Source organism: Alligator sinensis, unplaced genomic scaffold (genome assembly GCF_000455745.1).
Source record: "Alligator sinensis unplaced genomic scaffold, ASM45574v1 scaffold630_1, whole genome shotgun sequence".
Lineage (NCBI taxonomy): Eukaryota > Metazoa > Chordata > Crocodylia > Alligatoridae > Alligator > Alligator sinensis.
In genome coordinates this window covers 390,942-413,908 of record NW_005842522.1, presented here as the reverse complement: position 1 = coordinate 413,908, position 22,967 = coordinate 390,942, and the positions used below count along the sequence as shown (strand labels likewise).

The window sequence follows — 22,967 nt, the reverse complement described above, 5'->3', positions numbered from 1 at the left end:
TTTTTGTGGGTGTGTGTGTGGGGGGGGGGGGGGGGGGGGAAAGGGGGTGTCAATCTCTTGTGCTCTATTCAAAGGTTATTCATTTTAACCCCTTCTTGTGTAAGGCCAGCCATCTCCTTCCCATCAGTGTCTCTGCTTATTTGTCCTATTCTCTATCCATATCCCAACTGCCTACTCAAAACTAGCACCCCCTCACTTATCACTGATTCTACGTAGTGCCAAAATGCAGATAACCAGGTTCTTGTTTGCCCTTCCATTCCCTGGGGTGCTCCCCCCACACTACTGCCAAGGGCTTGTGGCCTTGTATCCCATCAAAGAAAGCAGAACCAAAGTACTGACAGTCACAGCTTTGCATTTATTGGGACTCACGGCAGAGGAAAGGAGCCTCAGAGAATTCTCTCTCCTTCCACAGGAAAGAGAACAAAAGGGCAAAATGCAGCCCTATTCTTCCCAGTCTCCCAACCATCAGAAGGGCTGGGAAAGTGGAGCAGCTGAGGAGGACCAAGCTCCGTCCCTCTCCCCCTCTGGCACAGCTAACCCCTATATGGAAGATTGTTTTAGTTGCATTTTGGTGCCCTGCTGTAATCCATTTGTCCCATTCTCTCAAAAAACTGCCACAAAGGAATATCTAGTAAAGTCCAATAGGCAGACAAGGTCCTTGGGTGAATTTGATATCTTTTATCAGACCAACCCAAATAGTTGGAGAACAGCTATTAAGCAAGCTTTTGGGTTCAAAAACCCTTCGTCAGGCTAAGGAAGTTTCAGCAGTTAGTGTGTGCTCTTCCTGGATGGAAGTAAAGTCCAATGCATTTTTAATTAGAGCTATGCAAATATCCTGTTTAGACTAAATACCTACCACCTTCAAGAGAACAGCAGACTGACTGATTTATATAAAAGAAAATCTCTGGAGACCCAAGGAGCAGTGCCCCCAAATTCACGAGTCTGATCAGAGGATCAGGGCTGCACTACAATGAAACAGAAGAAGAGCATGGATAAGTGTAGCAGGACACTTGCAGCTTAGTGTGGGACGCTACACCGGCTCGGTAACTGAGAACTACCATTCTACCACCCTAAACCCCGCAGCTGGTCACCAGAGGAGTTTCCATTTCAGTTCCCATCTAGCCCCATTACTGCCATGTCAGAACACCTCACAAGTGTCAACTGTTTCTCTTCAGCACCTTTGTTAGGTAGGGAGCAGCTATTATTCCATTTTACAGAAGAGAAATTCTGGGCACAGAGATGCCAAGCAATTTGGCCAATATCACTCAGAAAATATTTGGCAGAACAGGGAACAGAACTCAGATTCTTAAGTCCCAGTCCAATGCCACATAAGATTAACTTATCTCAATTCTTAAGTTTTTTCAAAAAAATCACGTGCCAAAGAGCTTGAAGGGCTTTTCTGAATAACATTTCTGAGTCTCCAGACCAGGAAGGACCAGAAAGAAGAATTACACCCTTGTATCAAGAGCTTAGTTAGTATTAGAACAGTCAGTGGTAACATGGAAGCAAGCTTACAAATGCTATACAGGAAACCCTCGCTATTCACAGCTTTGACATTTGCAGTTTCGAATATTCGCAGTGCCGCGCCAACCCACGCTCTCTCCCTGCTGGCAGCGTGATGACATTGTTACAGTGCCAACGGCGTCTGCGGGAGCTCTGCGGGAGCTCTGCGCTTGCTGCCGCTGGGCTCCCGCTGTGTTCCCACAGCTGCCAGCGCACCCATGCTCCCCCAGCCACCGGAGGCACGCGCCGTTCATGGCGTATTTGAGGATTTCGCCATTCGCAGGGATCTCTGGAACATATGCCCCACGAATGGTGAGGGTCTCCTGTACTGGTTTGTGCTCTAAGCAGAAAGACACCTGATAAAACGAAGAAGTTCAAACCAGCAAGGGAGAGATTTCTTTCTGTAAAGGCTTAAGACAGACAGGAGAGAGTGGAAGTTTCACATCAGCTTGCCTCCCTTGGAGGTGTGAGCATTCAAACAAGAAGCTGCACAAACATACTTGTAAGTCCTCCTCACAAGTGCATGCAGGACTCAACTGAAGTGGAGAATTTCCTTCCAGATCCAACAAAGGTACTCCCTTAGACGGAGGTTGGTGTTTATTAGTGAAGCACTCAGCAGCCAGACCAAAATGAGCATGGACACAGACTTTTCATGCCAGGGTGAAGGGAGAACATTCAACTCTCTCTCTAGGGAAGATGCATATTTTAGCTGACTAGTGGAAAAATAGACCTCACCTCTGGCCAGCAGCCTGGGTGTATACTTACTGTCTCCAAGAATCAGCTCAACTTCCTCGTCTGCATCAGAGTCTTCATCTTCACCTTCATCCCCCTCTTCCAACAGGTTGGCAAGCTCCTCATCGTCAGAGGGAGAGAAATCATTTTCTCCATCCTCCCCAGCATTCTCATTGTTCTCATCTTCCTCCAGTTCAGCCTCCAGCAGCTGGTCAGTGTCCAATTCATCAAGGTCATCTGTATCATCATCATCTTCATCGTCATCCTCTTCCTCTTGCTCTTCCTCCTCCTGAAGAGAGAACAAATGAGCTCATTAAGTATAGACAAAAGTGTATCAATGAAAAAGGAACAAACTAACAAGGGAAATATAATACCACAATTTATCCCTTCACAAATTAAAGGCCATTCAAAATTACTTGCAAGTGTCACACCTCGACACCTAAACCAGGACAGATGCTACACTGACAATCCTGGGAACTGTGTCTTTCTTATCCTTAAGACAGTTATAGCCCAAAGAAATAATGATGCAAGCCCACTCCCAATTACTACCTTGTCACAACGTCTCACACTGACCTGGTGAGAGCTATGTATTTAGTCTCCCAAAAATTCTTACACAGCTTGCTGGGTTTTTAGCAACCAGACTGAAACAACTAATCTCACATCAAATAAGTCAGACAATAACTGGTACCGCTCACTTCTGACATGAATAAGATTTGGAGTTCAGGGCAAGACACTATCATGCCCCCACTACTAAACCTGGATCCAGACGTGATTCTGAAATCCTGAAAGAAGCTCAGTAATCTCAGTACTGATATTTCTAGCATGCATCCAAGTCTTTTTTTCTATCAGTTGTAAAGCATGAATGGTGTAACAAAGGGAAACACACTTGTGGAAACTTGGATTTAATGGTGCAACTGAATTTCTTATTCTGTAAATTAAATCAATACCAGGCAGATACCACTTACACTCCTTTGCTCTCGTGAAGTGAAATATTTTCGTTTAGTTTCAGAGGTGCTTTTTCAGCCATCTGAACAAAAGTGGGAAGGGGTACACAGGATACACTTTGCAAAACTGAAGCAGTTGAGAAATAACGTCACTGAGAGGCCTGACTAGATGCTCTACTTTCTGCCTTTCACACTAAAGAGATTTATGATTACTGCATTTACAGAAGTATTGAGAAAAGAGAAGCCCTGTCTTTATTCCACACCCACGACACATTTTTTGCCTGTACCAAAACTGAAACAAATAAAAGTTGTAAGTAAACGTTCTTCAAAAGCACAGGCCTCCTGAGCATTGGGGGTATCTAACTCACTGCCCAAAGGCAGTAATTAAGGAGTAGCAGCAACCACTGATACTCAACCGACAGCGAGTTTAACTGTTTACCTTTCTGGAGGACATCCACATTTACTGAGGGCATTTACATTTTTTAAAACCAGGTAAATGACTTTAAATATTAAAAATCAATTTTCTATTAAACATTTTTCTTTTTTGTAATTTTTTTGTAAATGGTAACATATTAGTGTCTAAATTCATAACCAATCAACATCATTTAAATAAAATCTGGTCCCAAAAAGCCATCCTCAAATATTAGAGTTAAAGATGCCTGCCTTTTCTATCTTAAGCAGAACCACTGGGGAACCATCTCTGATTCACAAGGTAAAATGAAACTTAATAAAATGCCAGCATTATAGGAATCGCAGGAAAGTAGGGCTGCAAAGGACCTCATGAGGCCTTCTGATCCAGCCCACAGCTCAAAGAAGGATCTTCTCCAGACTAAACAGCCCTTGTTCTTTCAGGCCTTCCTCATATATCATACAATTATTCCATCTCAAGTGCATGACTTTACGCTTATCCTTGCTGAATTTCATCTGACTGATTTCAAACCATATCTCCAATTTATCCAGATCATTCTGGATCCTCACCCTACCCTCCAGAACATCTGTCATGCCATCCAGCTTGTTATCATCTACTAGTTTGCGACTTGATCCCATCATCCAAATTATTAAATGAACAATACCAGACCCAGGAGGTACCCACTAAATACCTATTCCCAACCAGACAGTTCTTGATTGATGCTTACTCACTGAGCATGATGATCCAACCAGTAGTATATCCACATTACAGTACTTTCATTTAGTCTGTATTTGCTTAGCTTATTAATGATAATGTTGCAAGACACGTCAAAAGCTTTGAGAAAAAAATAGATTTATCACATCTACTGCTCTCCGCCATCCACAGAAATTGTCACTTTATCATAGAAAAAAAATCAAGTTGGTCAGGCATGACTTGCCATTGCTGAATCCATGCTGGCTGTTTCTAATCACCTTGTTCTCCTCTAGGTGCTTAAAAAAAAAAAAGATTCCTTGATGACTTTGCTCTTTCCAGGTATAGAGGACAGACTGATGGGTCTGCAATTCCCCAGATAACCCTTCTTCTTTTTCTTGAAGATGAGCACTATTATTAGGCTTTTTCCAATCATCTGCGACCTCATCCAACCATCACAAGTCCGCAAAGATGATAGCCAATGGCTCAGAAATTACCTCAGCCAATCCCTTCAGTTCTCTAGGATTTATTCCATCCAGCCCTGGTGACTTGAAAGCATTTAACTTCCTTAAGTACTCCCTAACCTGGTCTGTCACTACTGTAGGTTGTTTGCTTCCTTTCCTATCTTTGCTGCCTCTTCCTCTTACTTCTAACATGTTCATAGAATTCCTTTTTATTGCCTTTTATGTCCTCAAATCATGCCTTAGACTTCGCGATACTCTCCCTATATGTTTGTGTAACTCATATACTCTTCCCTAGTAAAATGACCACGTTCCCACTTTTTGTAGGATTCCTCCTTGATTTTCAGCTCATTGAAGAGATCGCTGTTTAGCTGGGCCAGTCTCCTGGTGCACTTCTCATTCTTCTGTCTCACTGAAATGGTTTGCTACTGTGCCCTTAAGAGGGTCTCCCTTAAAGTACAGTCAGTTCTCTTAGACTCCTTTTCCCCTCAGACTTGCCCCCCAACAGGATCCTGACCACCAGTTCCTTGAGTTTGCTAAAATCTACTTTTCAAAAGTCCAGTGTCTTTATTCTGAAGCTCTTTTTCTTCCTTTAGAACAGGGATGGCCAGCCTCCGGCTCCAGAGCCACGTGCGGCTCTTCAGAAGTTAATATGTGTCTCCTTGAATCTTTGCACAAGCACACGGTGACCAGCTTCCAGGTATTTTAACTACCTGGAAGCTCCAAATGGAAGCTGGTCACCATGTGCTTATGCAAAGATTCAAGGAGACACATATTAACTTCTGAAGAGCCGCACATGGCTCCGGAGCCGCAGGTTGGTCACCCCTACCTTAGAATCTTGAATTCTTATCATTTTGCAGTCACTGACCCCTAAGTTACTTTCTGTCTTCACATTCTCAACCAATTCCTCCATTTGTGAGTAGTAATTAAAGAAGACCTTCCCCCTAGTTTAGCCTCTCCAGCATTTGTACCCAAAGTAATTCCTAACACGTTCCTGTATTGCTATACTGCTTATGCACTGATATGTTTCCGTCCCAGCAGATGGCATGGCAATTAAAGTCTTCCATGAGAACTAGTTCTGTGATCTGGAAATGTACATTGGTTGTTTAAAGAAGGCCTCAATCATGTTCTCCTCCTAGATTGGTGGCCTTATAACCGCTGTCCCCTTTTACTTTCACCCAGAGGCCTTCAATAGGCCTATGTTCCACTTCATGCTGCAGCTCAGAACATATGTGCATCTCCTTGATATACAAGGAAACACCACCTTTTTTCTCCGTGGCCTGTCCTTCCTCAACAAGCTATATCCATTCATGACAGTACTCCAGTCATGTGAGCAACCCTACCACATCTCTGTTATCTCAATTACAATATAATTTCACAATTATACTAAAATTTCCAACTCTTCCTGCTTATTCCTCATGCTTCTCACATTAGTGTATAAACATTTTCAGGTAACTAATGGATGGTCCCCATTTCTCCCTGAAAACACTGCTGAGGTTTCCAATACTGTGTCCTTTTACTTGTTCCTTTTTATTTAGGTTCTCTGGCTCTTTACTTACCTTTGGGATTTTGTCTCCATCCCTCAGTGAACCTACTTTAAAGCTATCCAAACTAGGTTAGCAAGCATGTACTTGAAGATGCTCTTCCCCCTCTTCGTCAGATGGACCCCATCTCCTCCCAACCGTCCCTCTTGGAACATCGCCCCATGATCAAAGAAGCCAAAATCTTTCTGGCAACACCATCTGGCAACCACATATACAGGATATATGTACTGCTACCTAGGTCTTTATCCTTGACCAAAAAGGTAAATGAGAGCACTGTCTGGGCCCCTTCAACCTTGCACCCAGAGCCATGTAGTCACTTTTGATTTGCTCAAAGCACACATGGATGAGTAGCATAGGGAGGTAGTCTCAGGATCAGATGAGCCTCAGCAACTTTGCCACAGCATCTCGGGTACAGGCTCCTGGCAGGCAGCAGACTTCCCAAGCCAACAGGTCAGGCCAACTAATGAATGTCTCCATCCCCTGTAAGAGGGATGGCCACCACCACCTATCACTTCCTCTTGGTGGCAGTGGTTTTAATCCTCCCATGGCTTCTGTGAAGTAGGTTCCTCATCATCCAATTTCAGGGTTTTGTACCCGTTTGTCCACCTGAACAGACACAGGTTCAAAAGAGGAGTGTTGTCTGCTGCCAGAGGTAAAAAGCTGCTAGCTTCCACCTTCTTGAGTATCTGAGTCTTACGAGCCTAGCCATTTCATCCTGCAACCTCCTTACCTAGCTGCTAAGAGAATTCACCAGAAAGCACCTCTAACACCACAGGAACTCCCCCACCTGGCTGTTCTTGGCAAGGATCGTAGGATCCTCAGAAAACAGAGCTGGAAGGAACTTCATGAAGTCATCTAGTCCAAAGTCCCTTCAAAGCCAGACCAGGACATGGGTGGAAGCCATGGGGGTCAGCACCTCCCCTGTACAGAGCCCACATAGGTACAGGGAGAGGAAAAGCTGGCAGTGGCAGTAGCTTTGGCATTGCAATATCTTCCATCCATCTCCGACACTCCTACTAGCTCCTCCTGCTGCTGCTGCTGCTACCTCCTGGAAAATTCTCTCTTCTTCCTTTGCCTGGTTTCACTCAGCAAAAGGAAGGGTAAAAATAAAAAGTGGCTGGAGCAAACTTTCCCAAGCAACCCCTCTCATGTTTGCTGGTCCTGGTGTCACTGGGAGTTCTGGCTAGCTAGACTTTCAGTCTAGGCAAGCCTTGCTTCTTCATTCACACTGGTATCAGCTGTTGAGCCTATCTGCTTAATGTCCCCCTGCAAAACGGCAACCAAACAATCTGTACCACCCAGGAGGAACCAGGCAGACCGTCCACTCAGCAGAAGTCATAAACCCAAGTCTTCCTGCTCTTCCCCCCAGCAGAAGTCCCCACTCAAACTCCCCTGTCTACTGGCCTGTTCATTGGTTCCGGTGTAACTAGCTCCTGGAAGAATCTACTTTTCAGCCATTACAATGGAGCAAACATTGATATTTTCCATTTACCCAAACATAAGTCTTTTTAGTTTCTTTTGAGCAGAAAAACCTTTTGCCATAATTTTTCTTGATTTAGTTTAGCTAGTAGGTGTAGAGACAGTATCGTCTTCATTTGTACTAATTCATTAAAAGTTGAGAAACTGATTGGGAGTTGAAAAAGCAGGAGCGCTCATTTTCATCTGCTAATCTATGGGGAAAAAAAAAAAAAATCAGATTGAGCTCATCTTTTTCAATAAATTCTAAAAACTAAGGACGTGAGGCCAGATTTTTAAAGCATCTGGATACCTGAAACCAAAAAACATAACCTATGGGATTTTTCAAAAACACCTAAATAGGTTAGTTGCCTAATTCTAAATATTTCAATAAAGGTTTCAATGCGTTTCAATAAGGGAAAGACACACTCATGGACCCAGAGGGACAGCTTTCCATCTCCAGCTCTCTCTGTGCAAAAATGAAGTATATTTCCTACCTATGGGGACTTTTTACCATCTTGTACCATCTACACTTTTCCCAAAGCCTGATGTTGGGCCTTTGAGCCCAAAAGCTTGCAGAAAAGGACAATTTTCTTGCAATTTCCCAGTTGGTCTAATAAAAGGCATAATTTTGGAACCAAGAGTTCTAGTTTTCTGTATGTCAATATGAGTTGGGCATCTAATTTATTTTTGTACTTGCAAGATCTTCAAAATTATCTATCTGCATCTCGAGGCACCTAAAGATACTTAAAAATCTAGCTCACAGTGACCAAAAAGTAGGTCAAATTGCAAACTTGTCCTCTATTTCCTTTGTTTACCAAATCATTTTTAAATGTGAAACACCAACTTCGATAATTTTGTTCCCTATGTCACTTCATTTAATAATAATAAAAAAAATAAATAAATTGCTGGGTTTGTACATTTTTTTCCTTGAGCAGCTTGACACACATCACAAGCAAATAAGTGCCCTTTGCCAGTTTCTAATATAATAATTAAGGGACTGCATTAACATATGCATGCTTGAATAATGGGTATAGATACAGGATGTTCTCCTGGTTGGGAAACATACTACATTTAGTGGAGAGGTTATACTTTGCTGAAAGTCAGCAGGTTTTAATGACTGTGTTAACTAATACAAAATGATGTTTCATTACAGAAGTAAATACCACAATTGACAAACAATATTGAAACAGATTAAGGAAAATGAGGAATACATCCTTAAACCAAGAGGTCTAAAAAGAGAATGGCTCCAATCCAGAACCCAGATATATAAAGCTTCTAGGGTAGCCAGCCCATAGGAAAGAGCCAGCTAAAAGCAACACCAATCTATGAAGCCCTTGATGGTGAGCTAGAAAAGGAAGCATTTTGAGAGTCAAGCCATGGAGAATTAGGTTTCTGAGAGGGGAGAGCTCATGATTTCAGATTAACACATAGGACAGACAGTTGGAAAATAAATGAATCAAGGAAGAACAGCCCAAGCTGATCTCTACTGCCCCACTAAACCATCTATGGAGAGACCTACATGGCAGTGATCTCAATAAACAGGGAACCCATACAACATTTTGGAGATCCAAAGGAGCAGTTTGGATTCCACCCAGAAAGAAATTAAGCCAGAACAACTATGAAGAATTGATGCAACGTGCTACTCCAACTAAGTAACTGGCAGCTGAATTGACTATTAATTTGATTAGTCCTGAAAACACAGGTCCTTCTAGCACACACTGTAGCAATCCAATCTTGAAGCAAATTTCATGGCTGCCTGTAAGTGAGGTCCATGTGTGAAGGGAAAAGTGATGCCTCCGAGCCAACCCAACCACAAGGAGCTGGGCTGAGCCCAAGAACAAACAAGGATTTAGTGGCACATACTTTGTTGACCTTCTTGACATTACACAAGCAAATACTGCTCAATGGGGCAGGATCCACCCTCCAAAGTATCTGGCCTAGCCCTCACCCTGTCAACTATGAATCCCAGTCCATATTCTCATGAGATCTCTTCCTTTCCACAAAAAAGTCAAAGTTTTGCATCATCCATATGTAAACCAGGAGCCCCCACTGACACACGCCAAGTCTGACAGTCTTCCCCTATTCAGGAGCCACTATAAAAAATCTTGTACAGTACTGCAAGAAAGAACATTATGGGCAAAGAGGATCAGTAGCCACCCGGCACCACCAGTTGAGTTCAGGAAGTAGAGCCAGCAAAGCCAGATTCTACCTTACTCCACTAAGGCCCTCAAGCTCACCAGCCAAACCTACTGATCAATGAGATGAAAAAGCTGAAAGATCTAGAACAGCGTGGGCCAAACTTTTTTGGTAGACATGCCATAAATTAGCCCTGCACCTCCCCCCCTGAAGAGCCACTCTGATCCTCTTCCCTTGTTTGATCTACTGCTTGCTTTCTACTTCCTTTCCTGTGCTCCTTGCCTGATTTGCTGTTTTGCTTCCTGCCCTATCTGCTACCATACTGCTTATCCCTCCTGGATCTGCCACAGGAAGCCACCTATACCACTTGTAGGACCCATGCCACAGGTTGGCCACCCCGATCTAGAAGATTCAGAATGAATACATGAGTTACTTGGAAATGTTCTCAAGGTTCTGAAGTTCTTGTTTTAAACCCAGACTGTTCCTGGGATATAACCAGGTCTGCAGCTAAGGACGGAAAAAAGATTCAACACTCCTATGAAGCTGAATGGGCAACCCAGTACAAAGATGCAAAAGGCCTGTATTTCTAACTGCGGTTAAGCACATTACTACCCATTTTAGGACACTTAGGTACAAGCTCAGGTCCACAGATCACCATGGAGGTGCCTTAATATGGTATTTAAGTGCCAACATACAAATCTGAGTGCTTATTTAAAAAATTGGACATTAAGAGTGAGAATTTTAAAAGCATCTAAATGGGTTAGAAATATAAATCTCACTGCCTTCCAATGGTATGTGTGTTTCTAAAGAGCTTAGGGTGGGATTTTCAGAAGCTCCTAAGTAACTTGACCAAGAGCACATCTCTTGTCCTATAAATCTAAAATAAATGCAACGCATCAATGACAAAGGAAAGAACAGAACTCCTGAACCTAGTTCCCAATCATTTTAAAGCCAGTACTCACTGCTGTCTCCCTGAAGATGCTGCAGCATATTAATACACGAAAAGGTATCTATTTATTCATGTTGAACACTTTTGTAGCATTTTAATAAACATGACCTCAGCATCCTTGGGGTACATGCAGAGGTGCCATTGCAAAATTTACTGCAGTCTCTTGAAAAAAATTGGAAAACCATCTCTTCTTCATGTTCAAAAGAGGAAATGGATTGACTAATCCATGGGCCTCGTCATTTATACACAAAGATGGTTGCCTGCCCTCATTTCTTAGCAGACATCTGATAGCAGAATGCTGTCTTAAAAGTACTTCAAGATTAAAAAAATATTTGCAATGCACTCTACTAGCTTTAGGTGGTCAAGGAACAAACTAAAATTATATTTAAATAGGATGGCAAATAGAGAGACTGAATTTTCAAAAGGTTTGTACCAGGAGTGGGCAAAATATGGCCTGCAGGCTGCATCTGGCCCACAGAGGGGCTTTGTCTCGCCCGCGGCAGGTCCCTCATTCTCACCTGGCCAAGGCGCTGCCTGGCTATGGCACATCCTGCTGCCCTCTGGGTGTACAGTGGGGCTGGGGCTGCTCCACAGTTGGACTGCCTTTCTAGGCAGCCTGGGTGGCAGCAGCTCCTTCCAGCTGCTGCCGGCACTGCTGCCAGGCCCACGGTAGCTGTGGGTACCAGCGCATGCAGTCCACGCTGGTTCTGGGCTTGCTCACCCAGGCTGAGCAGCGGCAGCATAGGACAGAAACTACTGCTCAGAGTGGGGCAAAAGCGCCCCTCCCTGTCCCCTGCCACCACTTCCAGGGGTAGCCACTTGGAGCTTGCACTGGGCTGCCCTGCACCTATGCTGCATCACCACCACCTCTAGGCCACCCACCCCCAGGGCAGCGGTGGCAGTGCAAAGCAGATGCAAGGCGGCCCTGCACAGGCTCCAGGTGACTACACCACAAAACGCTGGCAGCTGGAAGGGAAGAGGCTGATTTTACCCTGCGCTGAGCAGCAGTCTCTCTCCTGTGCCACCACTGCTACTCTGGACTCACTCATCTGGACTGAGCAGCAGCAGCAGCTGTGTCAGGAAAAAACTTGTTGCTTGGCATGGAAGGAAAGTGGCCCCTGTCCCTCGCTGCCGCTGGCCAGTTTTTGGTGCAGCCACCTGGAGCCCGTGCCACACCGCGTTTCCCTGCAGCTCCATCACTGCCACCACTGAGCTGCCCTGCTTGGCAGCAGTGACAGTGTGGAGCAGCCGCAGGGCAGCCCAGAGGTGGCAGCGATGGAGCCGGAGGGCAGCCCAGTGTGGCACGGGCTTCGGGTGGCTGCACCAAAAAGTGCCTGGTGGCAGAGGTGGAAGGGGCACTTTCCCACCACCACAAGCAGCAGTTTCTGCCCAGCTGCTACTACTGCTGCTCAGCCCAGATAGGTGAGCCCGGAGCCGGCGTAGGGCATGCGGGGTCAGGGATGCATGTGCTACTATCCGCTGCTACTGCAGGGCTGGAGGCAGCAGCAGCAGCAGCAGCCAGAAGGAGCCACCCCAACCCTGCTACATGCTTAGAGATGGCAGGACACACCATGACCAAGCGGTGCAGAGCAGGAGCAGGCCACACTGTTGGCAGCGGTGGGGGAAGCACCACAGGGTGTACAGGCTCTGAGCTGTTGCAGGGTGGGGGCAGGAGCAGGGGCTGACTGGCTCAGGGGGGTGTGGGCAAGGGCTCCTACGTACACCCCACATACCCTCAACCCCCCCATAAGCCCCACAGCCACGTTCTCCCCCCGCAAATCACACAGCCCACCACCACTGCATCCACCCACACCCTCCCCCACACACCTCTAGGGGGAGCCCCGTTCACTGCTACACGCACACACTACACATGCACCCACACCCTCCCCACCACACCCCCCAGATCCCCCCACAAACTCCTGCCACATCCCACACATCCCCACAAACCCTCCACAGCCACCCACACACACACCAACACTTTCCTCCACACCCCATATTCTCTCTCTCTCTCTCTCTCTCTCACACACACACACACACACACACACAGCTCCCCACACCCCCCACAGCTCCCCACACCCCCCACAATATACAAGAGGAAGACTTCATTTTGAGCTATTATGCAATAGCTGAGCTTTTAGAGGAGACTTATGTTGTAACAATGCCTATCACTTTCACTGGAAAACTTTTTGGGTAAGTAAAGGTTACGTATATTGGTCATTAACTGAACTAGAACCCAAATGCTTTATTTACATGGGCTTTAGAGATATCTGATCTTTTTATATGAATGTTATGGTCCTAGAGAATAAATTAGGTCTGATTATTAAAAATGCTCAGAGACGATTAGTCTGTAGTTCTGTTTAAGTAAATGTATCTTTCTTTCCCTTTTGCCATGGTTTCTCGCTTTCTTAGACTTAAGGTTTGGTGTTGCTGGTAATTTTGTGGCTAGCTGAAATCTGAGTATCTTCTCTGGAGGCTATCCAGGAGTGTTGGATAGTACCTGGAAAACTCCTTGAATAAGTTTTTATGCTAAAAGACCGATCTGCTTGAGAAATTTTACTGATGTAGTAATATAAAGTATCCCTGTGAACACTTCTTCAAACTTTATACTTCATACCTGTATGTAATGTACATATATTTTTTGTATATACCCACTTTACTAGCTTGCTGTCTCCCAAAATCAGATTTTTGAGACATTTTGCCTTGATCCTTCATCATGTCATTCACCCTTTTCAATCCCACATGTTAAATCTGCAGCTACATTTTGTTTCTTAGGAAGGAACAAGCTTAAGCCAACCCAAAGCTATTTGGTTAAACTGCTGCATATCTCTCTATGGACAGTTATTTAAGTCTGTATAGACCAGGGGTGGGCAATTATTTTGGCTAGAGGGCCACTTAATGGGTTTTGGTGAGCTGTCAAGGGCTACAAGGGTAGCCCCACCCCCTGGTTGCCATTTTGGGGGCAGAAGTCCTGTCCTTAACCTCTGCCCTTTGCCACTGGAAGTCCTTCTCCTTGACCCTGGAAGTACTCCTTTTGAGAAGTGTTTGCCATCTTGGAACTGGAAAAAAAATTATATACAGGTTTCCTTTGCTTTATGCTGTATATGTGTTCCTGAAAAATGGTGCATGACTCGAATTCTCAGAAAGGGAACCCGCTTTACAATGTAACAAATAGGGTTACGTTCCAAGACCTCAACTGTACTGACCCCCAGACCCATTTCTACCAATTTTACAAAACAATCATGGATGCCAGTCTGCATACATGAAACCTCCCAGTGTTATCTGAAAATTATGGGACATATTTTGCCCTACTTGCTATACAGGAGGACAGTTTATCCTGGCCGCAATAGATTTTTAGGAACTCCTGAATATGCCAGGCAAGGATAGAGGATACTACTAAACAAACACACCCCTCCTGACCACAGGGTAACTACTTTGTGAAAGAGATTAACTCACTCAAAGTATATCATACCATGAGGGGAGTCCTGGAAAAAGCTTTCTGTGGAACACCACAAGCAACAAAAGGTGTTTTATATTCTCTGGAGCAAACTGTGTCCATAAATCCACCTTCTCTTCTCCACCTTCTGGTTGTAAGATTGGGTACCAACGTAGAGTGATCAAAGAAACTGATACTCAAAAAATTCTTTTCAGATGGCCTATTTTTACATACTGTCTTTTTATCTTAACCTCTACTACCTCAAAGGTGCTGGAGATAAGAGAAACTTCATATTCTAATCCACATGTCAGAATTTAATCTTTTGTGGCTTATAAATAATACTTCTCCCCTAAAATGGTGGACTGTAAAGTGAATATCGCCTCCTTCCCAGATCTCTCATCTCCCTCTAATTGAACTTTAGATATAAAACAGCATCAAAACAAGTCAAAATTCCCATCTTTTACACACTGGAATACTTTACTAAGTAGTAGGTCAGGCTTCCACCACCAACACATCACTCTCATAGTTTACATCAGTGGTGGCTAACCTGTTTGGCAAGCCTACCACAAATTAAGCCCCAGACTCTCCCTAAGGGGTACAGACAGAAGTGACAATTTTCGTCCAATCTGACCACAGAAAGTGGTCTATAGCCATGACCAAACACAAGTGCACAGCTGTACAGTTTCAAAAATGGGTGAAAATCTGAACCCTCGCCGCATGAGGGGTCAGATGAAGAAGTTTCAAAGCACAGCGTCTTGTAATTTCTGTCACGCTGTCTTCCAGCCTCCAGTTGTTTCCAGAATAGGAGCGGGGAAGGGAGTGGAGCGAATTTGGACTGGGGGGGTTCAGCCCCTGCTGGAGGGTGGAGCAGCTGTTCTGGAATCCTCCATTGTTCCTCCTCCTCCTCTAAGGCGCAGGGGCTCCAATTCACGCACCCCACCCTCCAGCGCTGGCTAAGGAATCCCTAGAACAAGCTCCTTCTGCTCCTTTTCCCTGTTCTCATTCTGAAACATGGACAGGCTGGGAGCGAGGAGGCGACTTTGCTAGGGGAAGCCAGCTGCAGACAACAGCTATGCTCCCCACTCTCCTGGAACCAACAGTCAACTTTTGTTTTTTCCACCGGATCACTGTAACTCAGAAAGCTTCCTGCAAAGTGTTCTCAGTTACAGCAGGCAGCTGCACCTCTGTCAGCACCCTAAGTGCTGCTCTGATCCCTGCCTCCCCAGAGATGTACTCGATAAGAGTTTGCACCCTAAAGCACCATAATATAGACAGACGGGCTCAAGCCTCTAGCCAGGAAGAGCAGAGTGGTAGCAGGACATTGCTGCAAAGAGGTGTAGTCACTGCCAAAAGCCAAGTTAACCCTTCCTTGGCCCCACAACCACAGCAATTTTATATAGTGAGCAAGGATCCAATGCTCTGAATTCAGTCATGGCTGCAGGGCCAGGAAAGGGGTAACTTGCCACTATAGACAGACGGGCTCAAGCCTCTAGCCAGGAAGAGCAGAGTGGTAGCAGGACATTGCTGCAAAGAGGTGTAGTCACTGCCAAAAGCCAAGTTAACCCTTCCTTGGCCCCACAACCACAGCAATTTTATATAGTGAGCAAGGATCCAATGCTCTGAATTCAGTCATGGCTGCAGGGCCAGGAAAGGGTTAACTTGCCATTATCAGCAACACCTAAAAACTTCCTCTTGCAGCAGTGTCCTGCTCCCATTCTGCTCTACACAGCCATAGAGTCTCATTCTGCTCAATCCCTCCTGCCTCCATCTTGGTACCTCCCTTTACTGAGTGCCAGGGGTTCGTGTGCCATACAAAGCAGCTGCCATTGCCACTTGTGGCACACGTGCCATGGGTTGACCACCCCTTGTCTACATTCTTGGATACGCTTTGTATCAAAATCTCAAGTGCTTTTCTCAGCTCCTAGAGCTGCTGAAGACTTAAAGGATCAGCAGTACATCAGATTGTTTTACTGGTACTAGAAACCACATTTCTTCCACCCATGCTAATTTCTAGGTTCTGGAACCATTTTCATAATGGTCGGATGTCCAGAACCCAAGGGAGATTCCTCATGTAATTATGTAATTTCTCAGGTTTATACTTAGATTATGTTTCTGAAACCACAAAATCACGCAGGCCTTTTCTTATCCCAATGCTAGATTCTGAATTCTCAGCTGACCTCATTTTGAGGTTCATAGTTCATGCACCGGTGTATTTGTTCTGAAAGTGCAGCAATACTATAATGTGCCATCTATTTGGTCCCAAGTTTTGTCCATTTCTCCATTCTCTGCTCTGAGATTATCTAAAATTTAAGTGAACCACATTTTGGGAATTACTTTCCAAAATTGCTTACTTCAAACTATGAGTACCCCTCCTTAGCCTAAAAATTAAGTCCTATGAGGTTAGAAAGTATGTTAGTGGAACCTTTCCAGCATCCTCAACTTTTTTTCCCATATTTAACTAATGTATGACTCTTCCTATTTCACTGCAGGAAGTCTAGTCACATTCATATTTGAAATGCTTTGTTTTACTAATCCAATTTCAGAGATTTTTGTCCATTTTAGGTGGGAGGGCATTATGGCTGCTTTTTACAAAGATCCCTTCTACTACTCTTACTTTGGTGAATTTATCCATTTTTGTATGCAATCATCCTTTTGCTATTTCCTCTTTCCAAAACTTCCAAACACAGAAAAAGCAAGCTCACCTGGGACAAAGTGAATCTTTCCAGTGATGCAAATCCTTGCAAAGGACTATATTTTTCACGCTTATTCAAAGCATTGAATAAAGTATGATTTATTCTGCTTTACAGAGAAGCCAGATTTTAACTTCAGACAATTGCTTTTTATTGCCAGAAGATTTGTGCTGCTCAAACATCTCCAAACCCTTCAGCAACCATCTCTCAGGAAAGGCAACAAGTGAAAACAGGTGTTAAGAGTTTTTACCCAATTACTTCATTCAACCTATTGATCCCCTCCTGTGTGGGGGGCAGCAGCAAATGTTTGGCAATAGTTTTTCTAGGATTAATTTCACTTTGGGTATCATCCTATTCTTTAGCTGCATAAAAAATAAGCCCTTCCCTGTTTTCTTGGCAAACAAATTTGAATTCTTCTCTCATCTTCTCTCTTTTTGAAGCCAGGTATCAGTCCTCCACAACACAGTTGAAAAGGCAAAAACATGATGCATATTAGATCCTATGCTTCTTCTATGCCATGGTTGTCTGTGATTGCAGAGGACTGGACTCATTATCTCAGGTAAATCCCTTCCAGTTCTATGTACTGTGTGTGTAAAACGAGATCACTCAGCTGAAGATACACAACTCTGGCAAAGTGCATTAGTACATATAATGAGTAAGAATTCTTACCATAGGCTTCTAGGCAGGTGGAGAAGACAAGGACAGACGTAATACAGGGAACACAGCACACACAGCATACAATATATCACAGAAGCCAAAACAGAGCGAAGAGATAAAAGACAGTTACTCTCTTATTCTACATGAGCAACCTTAGCCAGTCTAACAATAACCATGCATCTACAGTAAATAGAAAGGTAACCATGACACTTATTTCAGAAGTCAGCAGGATGAGACACTGGAAAAATTAGTCCAGTTTCAGGGACTGGCAGGTTATACTAGGACTCAGGACCTAAAAATCCATGCCCTCTATTTTACTTGTGACTTGTGTTTGGTGTCACATGTTTTAACTAAGTGCCAAGGGTTGTGCATGGTGTCTTTTTAAATACTAAGACTAAACACTAAACAGACTAAAAACTTTGTGAATAGTCAATTTAAGGAACCAATGCTTTCCGCTTAGCTGTCAGTAGATAGCAAAGTTTCTTCATTAAAGAGGAAGCATTTGTTGTGTCTTTGTTTATACTTTATTACAAGGTAAAACAGTACCATATCTAAATTATATGATTTTGAACTACTAGAAAACTTAGCACAGAAAAAGCCAAATTGGGTATCAGTCCTAGTCATCCCAAACCTTAAGATTCATAAGAAATTCATTAACATTTGTTACTGTCAAGATTGACTTTTTCTAGGCGGCTGCTGAAGTTGACAGAAGATAGTAGGCAGGAATAGGGGATGGAGTAGGAGTCTTGAGAACCCATCCCATCCTGCTCCATCTCCATGCTGCAAGGGCTCACTCTGGCTAGCACTCCTGCTCTGGGCTTTTTCTCCTACACTCCCCATAGCTGGCACCTGTCATTGCCATCACACGTTGAGAGGAAAAGGGAAAAAGGACTCGGGGATAAAAGCAGCAGCCAAGATGAGGGAAGGCAGAAACTTCCTAAAACAGAACCTAGAGTTGCTTCAGTGCTGACAAGAGTGAAGATTGGGAGCAAGAGGCTTTTCCTCTTCCCGCAGTTCCATAAGTTGCATTTGTAATTGGGTCTCAGAAGATAGGCATGTCCCACTGCCTTCCCCCACCCTACATGCTTTGAAGGACATTCCCAATAGGCTAACACCACAATCAGAAAGGTAGTAAGTGGACTGTGTGAGGTTTGTAAAACACCATTACTGATGCCATTCACTACTTTATGAAGCATCATTTATGTTCCTGTAATGTAAACATTCTTATCTTTTGATTAAAAATGGAAACATATTATCCATTCCAGTTTTTCTGCCACATGTTCTTACTATTCTAAAATATTTGCATTTGGTAGCCAATTTGTGATTAATTTAAAAATGTCCTGTGACAGTAAATCTCTCTCCCCAAATCTGCAAACACTATCCTCACTAAGGAAGTGTCTGAATCATGATTTGGAAGTTTTTATAATCTTAATACTGTTAACAAATTGGTTACCAGATGCCTATTAGATTCACAGATTGCCACTGTTGGAGAGCTCACAAGGGCAATGAAGGACTGAGTGCTAGATGCCACTGTACTTCCATGATCTACTAAATATGCCTCTCCCCCTATATTCTCACTTGCATATCATTAAAGTGGATCCATCCCTCTGGTAGCTGCATCCCAAAGTTAACAGCGGCATCTAAAAACACTTCCTGTTTGGCAATACAGTGACTTTCGCACCATGGACAGAGGCATGGTCCCTTGTTTCTATACAAGGTACTGGGCAAAATTTCTAACTGTAGCTGTAGCAGCTTTTACTTTCTCACAATTACTCTGGCAGTTGCAGGAAGATCCTTCGGTTAAATAGAGGCAACAGTCTTTGAGTTTGTGACTGAGGAGTCACAATGTCCTTTAATGCCCGCTCACTTTTTAGTGGGGAAAACGGTTTTATTCTAGAATTAGGCCTGGGCATTTAAGAAATCTCAAAGATTTTCTAGCTATCTCCTGCCTGCATTTGCAACAGGCACCAAAGGGCTGCTATCATCTGAAACTATAGCACAGATCACTCTGGGACATCGCCCACATACACAAAGAAATTCTGTTGTGCAAAGATGTGACAAAAGTAAGCATGCTCCTACCACTATCCTCTTAATCTATTCTGCAGTTGCCCATTCATAGGCCAATCTGGCACAATAAACACAGACCTTAAATCAAAGCCATCCCATTGCGAGACTCAGTGGCTGAAGCCTGGTTAAAACTAGTTCCACTGAAGCCTGTATTCATGGTAGAGTACTATCAATTCATTACTTATTGTAGTAACTCCCAGGAAATAGTTATCAATTACAACAGCCAAGAGAGTCAGCTTTGGTTTTACTTAAACTGGCTTGATAATGCTGGAGTATTAGCCTCAGTTAGGAAAAGGATTTCCAAGGGTATGAAGAAAGAAATATGAAAAGTACCATGATAGCTGGTCAGAATCTATCAGCTGCAACTATGTTAATCCAAAATGTTTTATAAACAAAAGCACTCAAAGGTTTACAGTAGTGGCACTAGGAACAAGACAACTATGCCATCTCGGCTGCAAGGACTAACAAGAGTTTGAAAGCAGTCCAGCTGTTTTTTTCCAAAATGAGAGGAAGGATCAGACAAGTCTTTGCAACTAAGCAATGCTACCATGGGTAGCTCCTTAATAATGATTCCCGAGAATCCACACTATTCAGGAAATCCTAGAACAGAAGCATTATTGATTGACATGAGGGCTGCAATAAACTCCATCACCAAAGCAGCATCAGGGTACGTGTTCCTCCAGCACTTCATCTGGATTGCCTGCCACAAGCACAATTTTCAGAATGAGCAGGACATGCAACAACTTCTATTGCACTGACAGCGACAACTGACCAAAGCAAACTTGCTTCCATTATGAGTACAGTAAAACCTGGATTATTTATATCAGGGTAGTTCATTACCAACTTAATTCGTAGCAAGTTTCCAAATGAAGAATAAGCCACACAGCTGTTTGCTGCAGCTTTCATTTCAAAGAGCACAACACCTCCATTCAGCTGGCCAACAACAGCTGTCTCATGCAGCTGTATCTCTCTGCTTGGTTTGCAAACCTTCAACTTTGCAAAGGGATAAAGAACCTAACCCTATGCTGTATCCAGTTCTACTGAATATCTTCCTACTGAAAGGACAGACATCTTTTTGGCAGACCATTTAACAAAGGAGATGCAAACAAAAGCCCTGGAAATGCCTAGTCCTGCTGCTGAATAGAGAACAGGAACACTGTGAAACATCCAAACCTCAAAATCACCTAGTATCAGAACATCGTTTAGAATACCATGTGAAAGAGTGCAAGAACATTTGTCCAATAAATCCTGGTCATTCCAGATAAATATCCTCCAACACTTTTTGCCTTCAATATTCAAGGTAAAAACTGAAAAGTAATCTATCCCCTCTGAATACCAGTGAGACCACTATACAAGGAGAAATCTGGAGGTACTTTTCTGATTTGTCAGCACTTAGGCAGTTTGACTGTCAGTGCAACCAAACTGGGCCAGAAGTCTAAACCTGAAGAAATAAATTCAAGATGTATAGCAATACAAATACTTAGGTGCTTGCTTCATACTGATCCAAAGCCAAAGACAGGGAAGTTGTTGGGTTGCTTTGGGAAGCAAGGACTGAGCCTCTGTGCTGTTTATAGCTTAACCCAAAATATTTCTACGCAAGAAATATTTGTGGGTCTGTAAAAGATCAAGCTACATACTGGACCAAAATAGGGGATCAAATGAGAAGAGGACATGCAGGTCAAACATTTCTGTTTTCAATATTGCTAAGCATCCAGTAACTGAAATTTGGGCTCATTTTAAGCAGTTTGCAGTCGAACTAACCTTCCCTACTGCCCAAAGTTTGATGTTGGCCACCCTAGAGGCCACTGAATAGGATACTTTTATAAATACAAGGAATGAAGACAGTCAACAGTGGTAAATGTGCATGCCAAGCAAATGCTCTTAAATCTGGTAATCAATGGCAAACAAAAAAGTAGCTTTATTTTACTGCTACTAAAGCTTTTGTGAAAGCTCTTCAATAACTTAAACTGTGCCTAAGGCTATCTCCACTTGTATTACAGGAAGTCTCAACAACCAGAGCTAATCGAGAATAGAAGCTTTCATCTTTGCTTTGTAGCTAATCTTATAGCCTGGAACCAGAACTGTTAAAACAAGAGACCCTATTATACAAAGGGAAGCACATTTAAGGGCATCACACACCGGTCACTACTAAAAATTCAATATTTGCCAACAATTACCCCATGATAATACAGGAAAATAGTGTAGTATCTGAGATATGCATAAGAAATCTGAAATTGCCTACTAATTGCTGACTTTTAAGATGGAAATAACTTCATGTGGAAAGTTCACTTTTTTCTACATGATTATTTTCTGGATTTGTAAAGCCTACTGTTAAGTTCATGGTAAAGGTGAACACATTAAAAAAATTGGGAGACTACAGACAAACTCAGGGAGGCATGGAGCACACAAAAAAGATTTTCTTTAAAAATATACAAGTATCTGAGATCAGAGGTTGGCAGACTATGGGGAAGTAATGGTTTGGATAGGACATTAATTGGCATTTCCCCTACTAGCATGCAGCTCTGCTATTCTCTGCCAGTAAGATGCCCACCAGATCTATTCAGTCTAGTGCTGTAGCTCAAACTGTGGCAAAAGTTTTTTTGTCCAGTAAAGATAAAAGGCCCACCACAATTCTAACAGACTAAGATGATATGTTTTCAGAGATGGGAAAGAAAAAAACACTTTACAACCCAATTTGTTTGGGCAATATTGAAATATTGTTGATTACAATGAACCAGTCACTTCCATATTACTGATAAATGTTCCTCTGAAGAGCTGTCAGACAGCTTTATTATAGCAACATTGTATTAAAGAGCTGGAAAAAATAACCAAAGCTTAAGCTTTCCATATAGTCTGAAGAAACGAAACTCCTCATTCCTTTCCTTCACAAAAAGAGAGAGGGAGAGAAAGTCAACTGTTTCCAGCAGAAACACTAATACATAGTTTATCATCACAGAGCTGAAAATAATCCATTCCACATTTGAGGGGGATTCCCCCTGCCCAAACCATAAGGAACTTGGTATTCTATGATGCCCGGCACCACAGGCTGGAATACCGGTCTTCTGAAATCTGACTTCAGAATGTGCAGTCATGCTTCCTACTTCATCTTGAGTAACAATAATCATCCTTGGCCCCTTTACAAGGCTGTCAAAAAACACTGAATCCACTATTTAAATGCATCGTTTAAAAGCTGGCTACCAAGCACATATCGATACAAACCTATTAACAAAATTTCTTTAACTTCTCTACTGTGCAAGAAGCAGTGTGTAATTCACAATATGATATTGTGGTCCA

General features: G+C 43.3%; 1 protein-coding gene across 2 annotated transcripts in view; it reads right to left on the bottom strand.

The window, feature by feature from the left end:
- The window catches only part of DCAF1 (DDB1 and CUL4 associated factor 1), an 89,518-nt gene that overhangs the window by 5,348 nt on the left and 61,203 nt on the right, over positions 1–22,967 (bottom strand). For both annotated transcript variants that reach the window (XM_025213324.1, XM_025213325.1), the window contains one exon: positions 2,269–2,524. In XM_025213324.1, coding sequence (XP_025069109.1) covers positions 2,269–2,524 — 256 coding nt within the window. The remainder of the gene's footprint in view (positions 1–2,268; positions 2,525–22,967) is intronic.